Genomic DNA, 13916 nt, shown 5'->3' with positions numbered 1-13916 from the left:
AGCTGTCCTCTTATTCGCTATTAACAAGAACAGCAGAAATATGAAGCAGGGAAAAAAAATCACAGGCTTCACAGTTCAACATGAAGCAGTTAGGGAGAAGGGGAATGGAAACTCCGACTCTCAGAATGATGACAGCACAGAAACATAGAAAATAGGAGCAGGAGGAGGCCATTCGGCCCTTCGAGCCTGCTCCACCATTCATTGTGATCATGGCTGATCATCCAACTCAATAGCCTGATCCTGCCTCCGCCCCACCACCCTCTGATCCCCTAAGTGTTATATCTAACAGCTTCTTGAAAATATTCAATGTTTTGGCTTCAACTGCATTCTGTGATAGCGAATTCTACAGGCTGACCAGTCTCGAGCGAAGAGATTTCTCATCTCTGTCCAAAAGCATTGACACTATTTGCTTAGGTTGTGACCCCTGGTTCTGGGCAACATTGGGAACATGCTTATTGCATCCACGCTGTCCAGTCCTGTTGGAATTTTACAGGTTTCTATGAGATTCCCCTCTCATTCTTCTGAACTCCAGCAAATGCAATCCTAACTGCCCTAATCTCTCCTCCTACTTCAACCCTGCCATTCCACGAATCAATCCGGTCCTCTGCACATTCTCGGCACTCCCTCTGGAACAAGGACATCCTAATGAGGATTCTCATCAATATCTTGGGGGTCAGCACTGACCAGAAACTGAATTGGACTTGCTAAATAAAAAAAATGCAGCCACTACAAGACTAGTTCAGAGGCTAGAAATCCAGTGGTGACTACCAGACTCCCCAAAGCCTGTGCACCATCCACCATGCACAAGTCAGGAATGCAAGGCAGTATTCTCCGGTTTCCTGGATGAGTGCAGCTTATAGTGAGGCACAGTGGCATGGCTGCCTCACAGCGCCACAAATCTGGGTTCAATTCCCAGCTTGGATCACTGTGCAAAGTTTGCACATTCACCCCGTCTCTGCGTGGATTTCCTCCGGCTGATCCGCTTTTGTCCCACAGTCCGAAAGAACGTGCAAGTTAGGTGGATTGGCCATGCTAAGTTCTTTCTCAGTATACCCGAACAGGTGCCAGAATGTGGCAACTAGGGGATTTTCACAATGACTTCATTGCAGTGTTAATGCAAACCTACTTGTGACACTAATAAATAAACTTAAATTTAGCTCAAAGCTCAACCCAACAAAAGCCAAGTAGCTTAACACCACGCAGGACAAAGCAGCCTCATTTGATTGGCACCCCATCTACAAACATTCACTCCCTCCAACACAGCAGCAGCCATGTACACCATCTACAGGAACTTACCAAGGCTCCTTGTCAAGCCAGCATTCATTGCTCATCCTGAATTGCCTTTGAGAGGATGGTGGTGAGCCACCTTCTTGAACTGCTGCAGTTTATGTGGTGTAGCTATACCCACAGTGCTGTTAGGGAGGGAGTTCTGGGAGTTTGACCCAGTGACAGTAAAGGAATGGCCAATAAATTTCCAAGTCAGGATGGTGAGTGAGGTGGAGGGGAATCTCCAGGTGGTGGTGTTCCTGGGCATCTGCTGATCTTGCCACAGAATAGATGGTAGTGGGTTTGGTAGATGTTGCCTTAGGTACCTTGGTACACACAGCTGCTGCTGTTTATCAGCAGCGGAGGGAATGAATGTTTGTGGAAGCGGGTGCGGAGCAAGCTGCTCTGTCCTGGATTCACAGAAGGCCATTTGGCCCAGCCGCTCTTCACCGACCACAATCCCACCCAAGCCCTATCCCCATTACCCCACGTTTTTACCCTGCTCATCCTCCTGGCATTAAGGGTCAATTCAGCGTGGCCAATCAGCCTAACCCATACATCTTTGGACTGTGAGAGGAAACCCACGCAGACACGGGGAGAATGTGCAGATTCCACAGTGGCCCAAGCTGGGAATTGAACCCGGATCCCTGGCGCTGTGGGGCAGCAGTGCCACTGTACCACCCGCGGTTCACTGACCCTTGGCCTGGGGGTTGTTGAGCTGCGCCCGGGCAGGCGGGCAGCCTCCCAGCCCACCGGGCAGTCACTGGGACCCAGGTCCCGGGGCCAGGGGGTGGGTTTGGGGGGGGAGCGGGCCGGGGACGGGAGGCCGGGGCCGGGGACCGAGCCGCCGCTTACCTCTCAGCCATTGCAGCCTCTCCGACAGCGGACCCCACAATGAGAATCACCCCAGCGCACAGACACCCAGCAGCGGCTACAGCCCCCGGAACACAGCCAGGCCCCCGGGGCCCCAGCCCAGGCCCGGCCTCACACCCGGAGCCGCCTCCGGGCCCGCCACAAACACCGAAGCCTGGGCTTCCAGTTCAATCCCCAGCCCGGAGTCGGACCTTCGACAGGAGGAGAAGCCGCGGCTGAGGGGGAGACAGAGACCCAGACAGACACAGACCCAGACTGGGGGAGAGAGAGAGGGCGGGCGGCCTGGGGAGGGGGCGGGGTCAGCGTGGGGGCGGGGTCAGCGCGAGGGCGGGGCCCGGGGACAGGGGCGGGGTCAGCGCGGGGTCCGGGGAGAGGGGCGGAGGCCACAATGTGGGGGCGGGGCCCGGCGAGGGAAGTGGGGTCAGCGTGGGCGGGGCTGGGGGAAAGGGGTGGAGCTTACCGAGAGGGGCGGGGTCAATGTTTGGCGGGTGAATATTGGGTGTGGTTGCTATTGGGTGGGGTCTTTATGGGGGTGGGTCAACTTTGGGCACGGTTTGCATGGGGTGGGGTCCGCCTGGCGGCGGGGTCTTTGGATCAAGTGACTCAATGTGGAGATGCCGGTGTTGGACTGGGATAAACACTGTACGAAGTCTCACAACACCAGGTTAAAGTCCAACAGGTTTATTTGGTAGCACAAGCCACTAGCTTTTGGAGCGCTGCACCTTCATCAGGTGAGCGGGAGTTCTGTTCACAAACAACGGATGAATGAACATCGCTCGACAATCACCAGGCAAGACTGTTCCCTTCCTGTGGGCGAACACTTCAGCGGTCACGGACATTCAGTCTCTGACCTTCGAGTAAGCGTTCTCCAAGGCGGCCTTCACAACACACGACAGCGCAGAGTCGCTGAGCAGAGACTGATAGCCAAGTTCCACACACATGAGGACGGTCTCAACAGGGATCTGGGGTTCATGTTGTGAGAAACGCAGCTCACAGTCAAACAATTTAGTCAAGTCAAGTTCTGAAGGAGCAAGATATTTTATTTAACGTTCTTGCAAGACCGGGTGTCCAATAAAATAGGCACACCTTACATAGATTTGCAGCACATTTTATACTTTTTTACAAGCATTGTAATAAGAAATAGGAGCAGGAGTAGGCCATCTAGCCCTTTGAGCCTGCCCCGCCATTCAATAAGATCATGGCTGATCTGTCGCTGCTCAGTTCCACTTTCCCGCTTTCTCCCCATAACCCTTAATCCCCTCTCTTATCAAAAACCCATCAACCCGCGTCTTAAAAATATTTAGCGAGGCAGCCTCCACCACTTCAACGGGCAGAGAATTCCAGAGATTCACCACCCTTTGAGTGAAGAAGTTCCCCCTCAACTCCGTTCTAAACCGCCCCCCTTTTATCTTGAGGCTGTGCCCCCTAGTCCTACTGTCTTTTTTGAGCGGGAAGAGTCTCTCCACCTCTATCCTATCCATCCCATTCATCATCTTATAAGTCTCAATGAGATCTCCCCTCATTCTTCTAAACTCTAACGAGTACAAGCCCAGTTTATTCAGCCTCTCCTCATAGCTCAACCCCCTCAACTCCGGTATCAGCCTAGTAAACCTCCTCTGCACTCCCTCCAAGACCAAAATATCTTTGCGCAGGTGCGGGGCCCAAAACTGCACACAGTACTCCAGCTGCGGCCTCACCAATGCCCTATACAGCTGCAGCAAGACCTCCCTACTTTTATATTCAATCCTCCTCGCTATGAAGGCCTGCATCCCATTCGCCTTCCTGACCACCTGCTGCACCTGCAAGCTGGGTTTTTGCGACTCATGCACAAGGACCCCGAGGTCCCTCTGCACCGTCGCCTGCTGCAGTTTTTCGCCCCGTAAGTAATAGTCCTTCCTACCATTCTTCCTACCAAAGTGGACCACCTCACACTTGCCAACATTAAATTCCATTTGCCATTTCCTGGCCCATTCGCCCAGCCTATCTAGATCCTTCTGCAGACTCTCCACACCCTCCGCACAATTTGCCGTTCCACCAATCTTGGTGTCATCAGCAAATTTCGACACCCTACACTCGGTTCCCTCCTCCAGATCATCTATATGAATGGTAAAAAGCTGAGGCCCCAGCACCGAACCCTGGGGCACTCCACTAGTCACCATCCGCCAATCCGAATAGCACCCGTTGACCCCTACTCTCTGCCTCCTATTTGACAGCCAATCCTCTATCCACGCTAATACCCTACCCCCAACTCCATGTCCCTCGACCTTCTGCAATAATCTCTTGTGAGGTACTTTGTCAAACGCCTTCTGAAAATCCAGAAAGACCACGTCCACCGGCTCTCCTCTATCCACCGTCCTAGACACATCCTCATAGAACTCCAGTAAATTTGTCAGACACGACTTCCCTTTAATGAAACCGTGCTGCGTCTGCTCTATCAAGCAATTCCCTTCAAGATGCCTCGCAATTTCCTCCTTAATGTCAGATTCTAACATTTTACCCACCACAGACGTTAAACTAACCGGCCTATAATTCCCCGCCTTTTGCCTGGCACCCTTCTTAAACAACGGCGTAACATTAGCCGTTTTCCAATCATCCGGCACTTCCCCTGAATCCAGCGACGTCTGGCATCCACTATCACCTCCGCCATTTCTTTCAGAACCCTCGGATGCATTCCATCCGGTCCTGGGGACTTGTCCACAATCAGCCCCTCCAGTCTGTTGAGCACCGCCTCTCTAGTAACAGTAATGTCATTAAGACCCTCCAGTCCTACCACCTTTCCATCTCTAACACTCGGCAAATTATTCACGTCCTCCTCCGTGAAGACAGAAACAAAAAAGTTATTCAATACCTTAGCCATATCCCCATCCCCTACCACTAGGTCCCCCTTCTCATCCTCTAAAGGACCAACATTCACCCTAGCCACCCTCTTCCTTTTTATATATTTATAAAAGCTCTTGCTATCCTTTTTTATATTAAGTGCTAGCCCAGCTTCATAGTTTCTCCTACCCTTCTTTATCAACTTCTTTGTCAATCTTTGTTGACATTTAAACCTCTCCCAATCCTCATCTCGCCCACTACTCTTAGCTACTCTAAATTCCTCCGCTTTTAATTTAACACTTTCCTTCACCTCCTTCGTTATCCACGGCTTATTACCTCTCCTCCTACGGTCCTTTTTGACCATCGGAATAAATTTCCGCTGAGCACCAAGAAAGATCTCCTTAAAGATCCTCCACTGCTCCTCAGCAGACCCTCCCTCCAACGCGCTCCCCCAGTCAACATTCGCCAATTCTTCTCTCATCCTACCGTACTCCCCTCTATTCAAACAGAGGACACGTGTCCGGGAACCCACTTTCTCCTCCTCCATCTGCACCAGAAACTCCACCATACAATGATCACTCTCCCCAAGAGGATCCTTCACCACAAGGTCCCTAATGGCTTTGCAATGTGTTGTTCTCCCCTAATTGGTGGTCCCTGTCCCATCTATGTGTTGTCATTCCCCTATTGGCTCGAGGTGCCCCAAGTTTCCATCCCCTCTACTCCCCATCTAACAATGTCTCCTGTTATCACAAGAGTGCATTTGTAAACTCATCCGTCTTATCCAACACTGTTACATGTCCAGTTCAGATTGGCAGTAATCAATCCTTTGCCAACTTAATCACTGCTGTCCCGACTATCTCAGTGACCTTTTTCCCCCTTTTATGCTTAGTTGTAGAAATAACACGTCTTGTATACCATTTGCTTTGTATAACTTGGACCTCGTACATTCCTTCAGGATGTGGTGTATGCTTCACTGCACACCACACATCTGGTGTTATTCCTACGCCACAGGCAGTTTCTTTATTGTCCCTGACTATTGCTCTGTTAGCAGCAGCGAATTTTATGTCCTATGTTTGTGACTAAGATCACAGTTGTTTCCATAATGTGGGTTATCAATGTGCCTGATTATATCCAGTCTACCTAACTTTAGGCTATTTCTCTATGGTGTACAGATATATGTGTTAACAGCATCTTTACCTGTTGCTCACAATGTCACACTGTCTGTAACCCCCCATGACTTGTCTGGGCTTGCAAAATCTCACTAACTGTCCTGCCTGGAGACAATACACATCTCTTTAATCTGTGTTTAACCCTCTCTCCACTCACATTGTCTGTACCTTTAAGACCTGATTATCTGTAAAGACTCGCATTCCAACCATTATTTTGTAAATTGAGTTTGTGTCTTTATATGCCCTGTTTGTGAATAGAATTCCCACTCACCTGACAAAAGTGCAGCGCTCTGAAAGCTAGTGGCTTTTGCTACCAAATAAACCTGTTGGACTTTAACCCAGTGTTGTGAGACTGTGTTTCAAATGAGTGAAGCTAGTCCAGCTGGCTCTGCCCACAGAGCACTCAGCATATAATAACTACATGGAGAGATTTAACTCACATTTAACCCCAGAATACTGAAAGAGACAAGGGAGGAAATTGCTGGGGCCTTGGGAGAAATCTTTGTATCCTTACTGGCTACAGGGGAGGTCATGATGTAGAGATGTCAGCGTTGGACTGGGGTAAACAGTAAGAAGTGTCACAACACCAGGTTAGAGTCCAACAGGTTTATTTGAAAGAAGGAACATCATTTTTGAAAGTTTGTGGGATTACTGTCAAATAATCTGGTTGAACTCTAACCTGGTGTTGTGAGACTTCTTACAGGGGAGGTCCCAGAGGATTGGAGAATAGCCAATGTTGTTCCTTTGTTTAAGAAGGGTAGCAAGAAATAATCCAGGTAATTACAGGCCGGTGAGCCTTACATCAGTGGTAGGGAAATTATTGGAGAGGATTCTTCAAAACAGGATTTACTCCCACTTGGAAATAAGTGGATGCAATAGTGAGAGGCTACATTGTTTTGTGAAGGGGAGGTCGTGTCTCACGAACTTGTTCAAGTTTTTTGAGAAAGTAATGAAGATGATTAATGAGGGTAGGGCAGTGGATATTGCCTTCTTTGAGGACTTTGACAAGGTCCCTCATGGCAGACTGGTGCAGAAGGTGAAGTTGCATGGGATCAGAGGTGAGCTGGCAAGATGGATACAGAACTGGCTCAGTCAAAGAAGACAGAGGGTAGCAGTGGAAGGGTGTGTTTCTGAATGGAGGGCTGTGACAAGTGATGTTCCTCAGGGAACAGTGCTGGAACCTTTGCTGTTTGTAATATATGTAAATGATTTGGAGGAAAATGTAGCTGGATTGATAAGTAAGTTTGTGGACAACACAAAGGTTGGTGGATTTGCGGATAATGATGAGGACCATCAGAGGATACAGCAGGATACAGATTGGTTGGAGACTTGGACGGAGAGATGGCAGATGGAGTTTAATCCAGACAAATGTGAGGTAATGCCTTTTGGAAGGTCTAATACAGATAGAAATATGCAGTAAATGGTAGAAGCTTAAGAGTATTGATAGGCAGAGGGATCTGGGTGTACAGGTACATAGGTCACTGAAAGTGGCAACGCAGGTAGAGAAGGTAGTCAAGAAGGCATACGGCATGCTTGCCTTCATCAGCCGGGGTATTGAGTTTAAAAATTGGCAAGTAATGTTGCAGCTTTGTAGAACTTTAGTTAGGCCGCAGTTGGAATATATTGTTCAATTATGGACACACCACCAAAAAGATGTGAGGCTTTGGAGAGGGTACAGAAAAGATTTACCAGGATGTTGCCTGGTATGGGGGGCATTAGCTATGAGGAGAGGGTGGAGAAACTTGGTTTGTTCTCACTGGAATGACGGAGATTGAGAGACGACCTGATAGAAGTCTACAAGATTGAGAGGCATGGATAGAGTGAATAGTCAGAAGCTTTTTCTCAGGGTGGAAGAGTCAATTACTAGGGGGCACAGATTTAAAATGAGAGGGGCAAGGTTTAAAGGCGATGTACGAGGCTAGTTTTTTACACAGACTGTGGTGGGTGCCTGGAACTGGCTGCTGGGGGAGGTAGTGGAAACAGGTACGATAGTTAGTTTTAAGGGGCATCTGGACAAATATATGAATAGGATGGGAATGGAAGGATATGGTCCCCAGAAGGGTAGGGGGTTTTAGTTCAGTCGGGCAGCATGGTCAGTGCAGAACTGGAGGGCCAAAGGGCCTGTTCCTGTGCTGTACTTTTCTTTGTTCTTTATTTCACATGTTTAGATTTATTTAATCATATTTCTATGTGAGTAGACTTAAATATTATTTCTAGATGTATATATTTAAGATTTTTGTCAGTATTCGTGGCTCAGTGACACAGTGATTAGCACTGCTGCCTCATAGCACCAAAGACCCAGGTTCGATTCTGGCCTCGGGTGACTGTGTGGTGTTTGCACATTCCCCCAGTGTCTGCATGGGTTTCCTTCAGGTGCTCCAGTTTCCTCTCACACTCCATAGATGTGCACGTTAGGTGGGTTGGCTCAAGCTAAATTGCCTTCAAGCTAAATTGTTCCTTAGTGTCCCAGAATGTGTAGGTTTGAGGGATTGGCGGGATAAACATGTGGGATTATGGGGATAGGGCCTATTGTTGGTGCAGACTCAATGGGCTGAATGGCCTTCTTCTGCACTGTGGGGATTCTAAATTTCTAATATAAATGTATGTTTAGTCAGCAGTTAGGAAGGCAAATGCAAAGTTGGCATTCACGTGGAGGAGACTAGAATACAAGAGCACAGATGTATTTCTGAGGCTGTATAAGACTATGTTCAGACCCCATTTGGAGTATTGTGAGCAGTTTTGGGTCCGTATCTAAGGAAGGATGTGCTGTCCTTGGAAAGGGTCCAGAGGAGGTTCACAAGAATGATCCCTGGAAGAAGAACTTGTCGTATGAGGAACAGTCCTCAACTGAGGACTCTGGGTCTGTACTCGTTGGAGTTTAGAAGGGGGATCTTATTGAAACTTGCAGGATACTGCGAGGCCTGAATAGAGTGGACGTGGAGAAGATGTTTCTACTAATAGGAAAAACTGGAACCAGAGGGCACAACCTCAGGCTAAAGGGACAATTCTTTAAAACAGAGATGAGGAGGAATTTCTTCAGCCAGAGAGTGGGGAACGTGTGGAATCTTTGCTGTAGAAGGCTGTGGGGGCCAGGTCAAGGCAGAGATAGATAAGTTCTTGATTAATAAGGGGATCAGGGTTTATGGGGAAAAGGCTGGAGAATGGGGATGAGAAAAATATCAGCCATGATTGAATGGTGGGGCAGACTCAATGGGCTGAGTGGCCTAATTCTGCTCCTATGTCTTATGGATTAAGATCTGTTTATTTATGCATTTATAAATGGCTATTTATATTTATTGATTATCTCTTATTGAAATGTATATGTGCATGTGAATTGCCTATGTCATTGCCCACATGGAATTTGATGATTATTGTGCTGTGTGTGTTACACAAATGGAAAGGACAGAGGGATTGAGGAGGGAATCCCTTGGGATTCTGTGCCACCAAAACTGTCATGAACCTTGTTAAGAAGGTTGTGGAGGAGTTTAGATAAAAGTCACCATTGTCCCAAATGTCCATTGGCTGGTGGTGACTTTACCTGAGGATCACCACACCTCAGGCGAGGGACAAGGTTAAGAAGCTGGGGCCTTCATGAATAACCTAATCCGGCATGGGAATTGAATCCATGCTATTGGCATCACTCTGCATCATTAACCAGCTGTCCATCCAACTGAGGTGCCCCATTCCCCTTGGAGTTGTGCAGGAGTTTATTGTTTGGTTGTCAACCATGTTTGGAAGCTTTGGGAGAAATGTGGTTTACCAGTGAAAGCAACGCAAGGTCCAAAACGATTGAATGGGGAGTGAGAGATCCTCGCAACCAGAAGCTGAGTTGGAAATGCAGTGAGTTGCCATGTAGTGTCACGTTTGTGTCAGATTTGATTGCAACTAGCTACATGAGCGTATCTTTAACAAAAACAGAAAATGCTGGAAAATCTCAGCAGGTCTGACAGCACCTGTGGCACAAGAACAGAGCCAACGGTTCGAGTCTGGATGACCCTTCATCAGAATGTCACCACGTTGTGTCGGCTTTTTAAAACTAAAATTACCTCTTTATCTGAAGTGTCATTTGCTGGCTAATTAATGTTTGATGTATGTTGATTTTAGTTAGAATCATAGAATCCTACAGTGCAGAAGGAGGCCATTCAGCCCATCAAGTCTGCGCCGACCACAATCCCACCCAGGCCCTATCCCTACAACTCCATGTATTTACCCTAGCTAATCCCTGTGAGAGTAAGGGGCAATTTAACATGGCCAACCCGCACATCTTTGGACTGTGGGAGCAAACCGGAGAACCCAGAAGAAACACACGCAGACACAGGGAGAACGTGCACAGACAGTTACCCAAGCTGAGAATCAAACCCAGGTCACATTGGAGAGTATAACTATTATCCTACACAGTGTGAGTGATCTAGACAGCGAGGGGTAATGAACACACACTGGGTAGATGTCTGCTTACTCAATCCATTCTGGAGCCATCAATGGGAGCTGCAGATTCTGAAAATAAAAACTGTTTTTGTGACATCGGCCATAGACCTGTGTGACATCAGCAACCAAATTCTGACATGTGACAAAACTAACACCATGACGTTACAGACGTGAACTGACCACTGAGTGATTTCCTGCTCAAAACTGAGGAGAATTGAGGACACACTGTCTTGATGGTGAACATTTGGTGAGTTCAGCTGACCATGTGAATGTCAGACAGTTTCCAGATGATGTCTCGTGAAAATGGTAGCTGTTTACAAAGTAGGGATTGGAGGAAATCAGATGGGCAGGTTGGCATTAATGGCAATTGGATGTGTGTTTCAGCTGTGTCAAGGACTCCAATAAAGGCATGTTACATCTTGTGACAATGACACTCTCAACAAGGGTTTCAGTCATCCAGAGAGTCACTGCAGTCTCGATGGGCTAGATGGCCTCTTTCTGCACTCTCCGGATTCCATGAAATCATTGACCCCAATCCCTACCCTCTGACCCTCAACTTTACCTATCTAATTGTAGCCGTAGACTCATTTAACACAGAGGCTGCACCGACTCTCTAAAAGAGCATCTCCCTAACCTTGCACATTTACCATGGCTATCATGCTGCCTCACAGCGCCAGGAACCCAGGTTCGATTCCCGGCTTGGGTCACTGTCTGTGTGAAGTTTGCATATGCTACTCGTGTCTGTGTGGGTTTCCTCCGGTTTCCCCCCACAGCATTGACCCAAACAGACGCTGGGGGGGGATCTTTCGGGTCAAGTCTTTTGGGTCATTCTTTTGGGTGGGTCAAACCAAGTAAACAAACTTAAATTACATTAGGACAAAAAAAAAGGCGGCTCCCCAACAGCCCGAACAGAAACAAAAAGTACAAAGGAAGTTTAAGACACGTCAAATCAAAATGTGATTGTCAGGGTCGATCACGCACCTCAGCCCCTGCGGTGCCCAACGGGCGCAGAAGGCATTGACTGTGCCCACAGACACAGCATGCTCCCTCTCCAGGGACACCCGGCCGCGAACATAGCTGTTGTAGAGGGGCAGACAGTCAGGACGGACGGCCCCCCCAATCACCTGCTGCCTGGACCTGTTGATGGCGCATCCAAACAGACACTGGAGCGTAATGACTCAGGGAATCTCACAGTAACTTCATTGCAGTATTAAAGACGCGGGTTGATGGGTTTTTGATAAGAGAGGGGATTAAGAGTTATGGGGAGAGGGCGGGAAAGTGGAACTGAGCCACGACAGATCAGCCATGATCTTATTGAATGGCGGGGCAGGCTCGAAGGGCTAGATGGCCTACTCCTGCTCCTATTTCTTATGTTCTTATGTATGCCTTACTTGTGACGAATAAACAAACTTTAGGCCACCTAACCAGGATATGTTTGAACACTGAGGAGCAATTTAGCATGGCACATCTTTAAACCGTGGGAGGAAACTAGAGCACCCAGAGGAAACCCACGTAGGCACAGGGAGAACATGCAAACTCCACACAGACAGTGACCCAAGGCTGGAATTGAACCAGGGTTGCTGGCACTGTGAGGCAGCAGTGATTACCACTGTGCCACCCTAATTTGCAGTGGTTTCTCTTCCCAATTCCACACTAGTATTTGCTTGGCCCCCTCCTATTTCTCAACTATACCTCATCATCTAAGCATTAGTTTTTTGCATGTTATCAATAGTACAAAGGTGGGTGGGTAATTCCAGAAAACAAGTGGGCTACAGAACTGCAGCAGCGTTAAAATGCAGATCACCAGTAGCTGATGGAAGGGCTGAACGGTCTCCTCCTCTAACCCTGTTCCCACATTGTGAGCTTGGAGGAATTGCCCTTTTAAGAGGCTATGTGACGTCACTATGATTGACACGCAAGTGCAGTAACGGGCGGGCTTCTTTGAATGGACCAATCAGGCGTGCCGAAAGGAGTGGGATCCTCCCCGGTAGCCAATGGCAATGAAGGGCGCGCCTGATTGATGTGGGCACCTTTCAAGATGGCCGTGAGGCGACAGCAATGTTTATCGCTGACCTGGTTCGGCTTTCGCTGCCAGTTATTAGCGGATGATGTGCGCACAGTGGGCAGGCTAAACCGTGATGATGTCCAACCGCCTGACATTTTTACCACAGAGCGGCTAGAGAGGCCTCGGTTGGCGTACAGCGTCGCCCATTGGCCGCAGCGGGCTGATTGACATGGAAATAGACCAATGGGCTGTGGCCCGCTTTGATCGACAGGTTCTTCGCCAATAGAATTGCTCGGTGTGTGAGAAACGGCGAATGGGGCGGACATCTGGTGGTTACTTAGGCAATGGGAATGAACAATACTACCTACTTCCGGCGGAAGGAGGTGTGCTGTCCAATAGGGTGAGTCAGTCTGTTTGATTGACGTGGTTCCCGCCCTGTCGGGGCGAGGTGCGAATGGACCAATTAACAGCGGGCGCGGCTTTGATTGACGTGAAGGGTGCCCAATCCGTGGCGCCCGCGCCTGTCGCGGGGGCGGGGCGTCTCGCTGCGTGTGTGGGCGGGGCCTGGCCTATTCCAGTTTGGTCCGGGCGCAGCCGCGGTCAGAAATATTGAAGTGCGCGGCGGGACCGAGGGAAGCGGCGGCGAAGCGGGGAGCTGCCTGACTGAGCTGGTGGGTAGGGCAGCGCAACGGGAGGTGAGTGAGGCGCCAGACTTGGATCTCGAGGCCGCTGGGAGCGGGTATTACATCGGCTCAGCCCTCTGACAGGCATGGGTGTAAGGCCTGCCCTCCATCTTATAGAGCGGATCCAGGGCAAGGGGATTAGCACTGGCTCTACTTCCCAGGAAGGATTGACCAGGCTGGGTTCCAGTAAAGGCTGGGGGCTCTTTACGATTACACAACTCACATTCCTACAAGTTCTCACTTGTGGCTGAGGCCAGAAGCAGTGGCCATCCACATTGGGGAAAATAGAGACACTTCCACTGAAGTTTTTCATCTTGCACTCATCAGGGCAATTGCAAGAATGCCAAACTTCAAACAACCACGACAATTTCTACCACATGAGCCCTGGTAGAAATTTAGCTACGGGGTGGTGATTGATATGATAGGGGTATTTAAGGCACTTTTAGCTAAGCGCATGAGTACGCAAGGAATCGAGGGATATGGACTAAGGCAGAAGGGATTAGTTTAATTGGGTGTCATGTTTGGCACAACGCCTTGGCTGAAGGACCTGTTCCTCTGCTATAGTATATGTTTTAGGAACTTTTTTAAATCGAGTATCCTTTTCTCTTGTGACTGTTTTGAAATTTGGCAGCCTTGTGTTTATCCTGAAGGGTGCAAGATGAAAAGCTCCAACAACAT

At 48.8% G+C, this 13916-nt stretch overlaps 2 protein-coding genes across 6 annotated transcripts in view; one reads left to right on the top strand and one right to left on the bottom strand.

Moving 5' to 3' along the window:
* pgap2 (post-GPI attachment to proteins 2) overlaps positions 1-2403 on the bottom strand; it is a 35628-nt gene extending 33225 nt beyond the window's left edge. The window contains exon 1 of one of the 3 annotated variants that reach the window (XM_080197748.1): positions 2122-2403. In XM_080197748.1, the coding sequence (XP_080053874.1) occupies positions 2122-2132 (11 nt within the window). In that variant the 5' untranslated portion in view covers positions 2133-2403. Of the gene's footprint in view, positions 1-1296; positions 1630-2121 lie in introns of those variants that run through there. The other 2 variants (XM_080197746.1, XM_080197747.1) reach the window with 2 other exon arrangements.
* Positions 2404-12704: 10301 nt separating this feature from the next.
* Positions 12705-13916, top strand: part of nup98 (nucleoporin 98 and 96 precursor) — a 107747-nt gene continuing 106535 nt past the window's right edge. For 2 of the 3 annotated variants that reach the window (XM_080197733.1, XM_080197731.1), the window contains exon 1: positions 13140-13250. The gene's annotated coding sequence lies outside the window, so the exon portion shown is untranslated. Of the gene's footprint in view, positions 12956-13139; positions 13251-13916 lie in introns of those variants that run through there. The other variant, XM_080197732.1, reaches the window with a different exon arrangement.

This window comes from Carcharhinus amblyrhynchos, chromosome 10 (assembly GCF_965287045.1).
Source record: "Carcharhinus amblyrhynchos chromosome 10, sCarAmb.v2.hapA, whole genome shotgun sequence".
NCBI classification, from domain to species: Eukaryota; Metazoa; Chordata; class Chondrichthyes; order Carcharhiniformes; family Carcharhinidae; genus Carcharhinus; species Carcharhinus amblyrhynchos.
The sequence above is the reverse complement of the archived record's forward strand: the minus strand, read 5'-3'. Positions and strand labels throughout refer to the sequence as shown.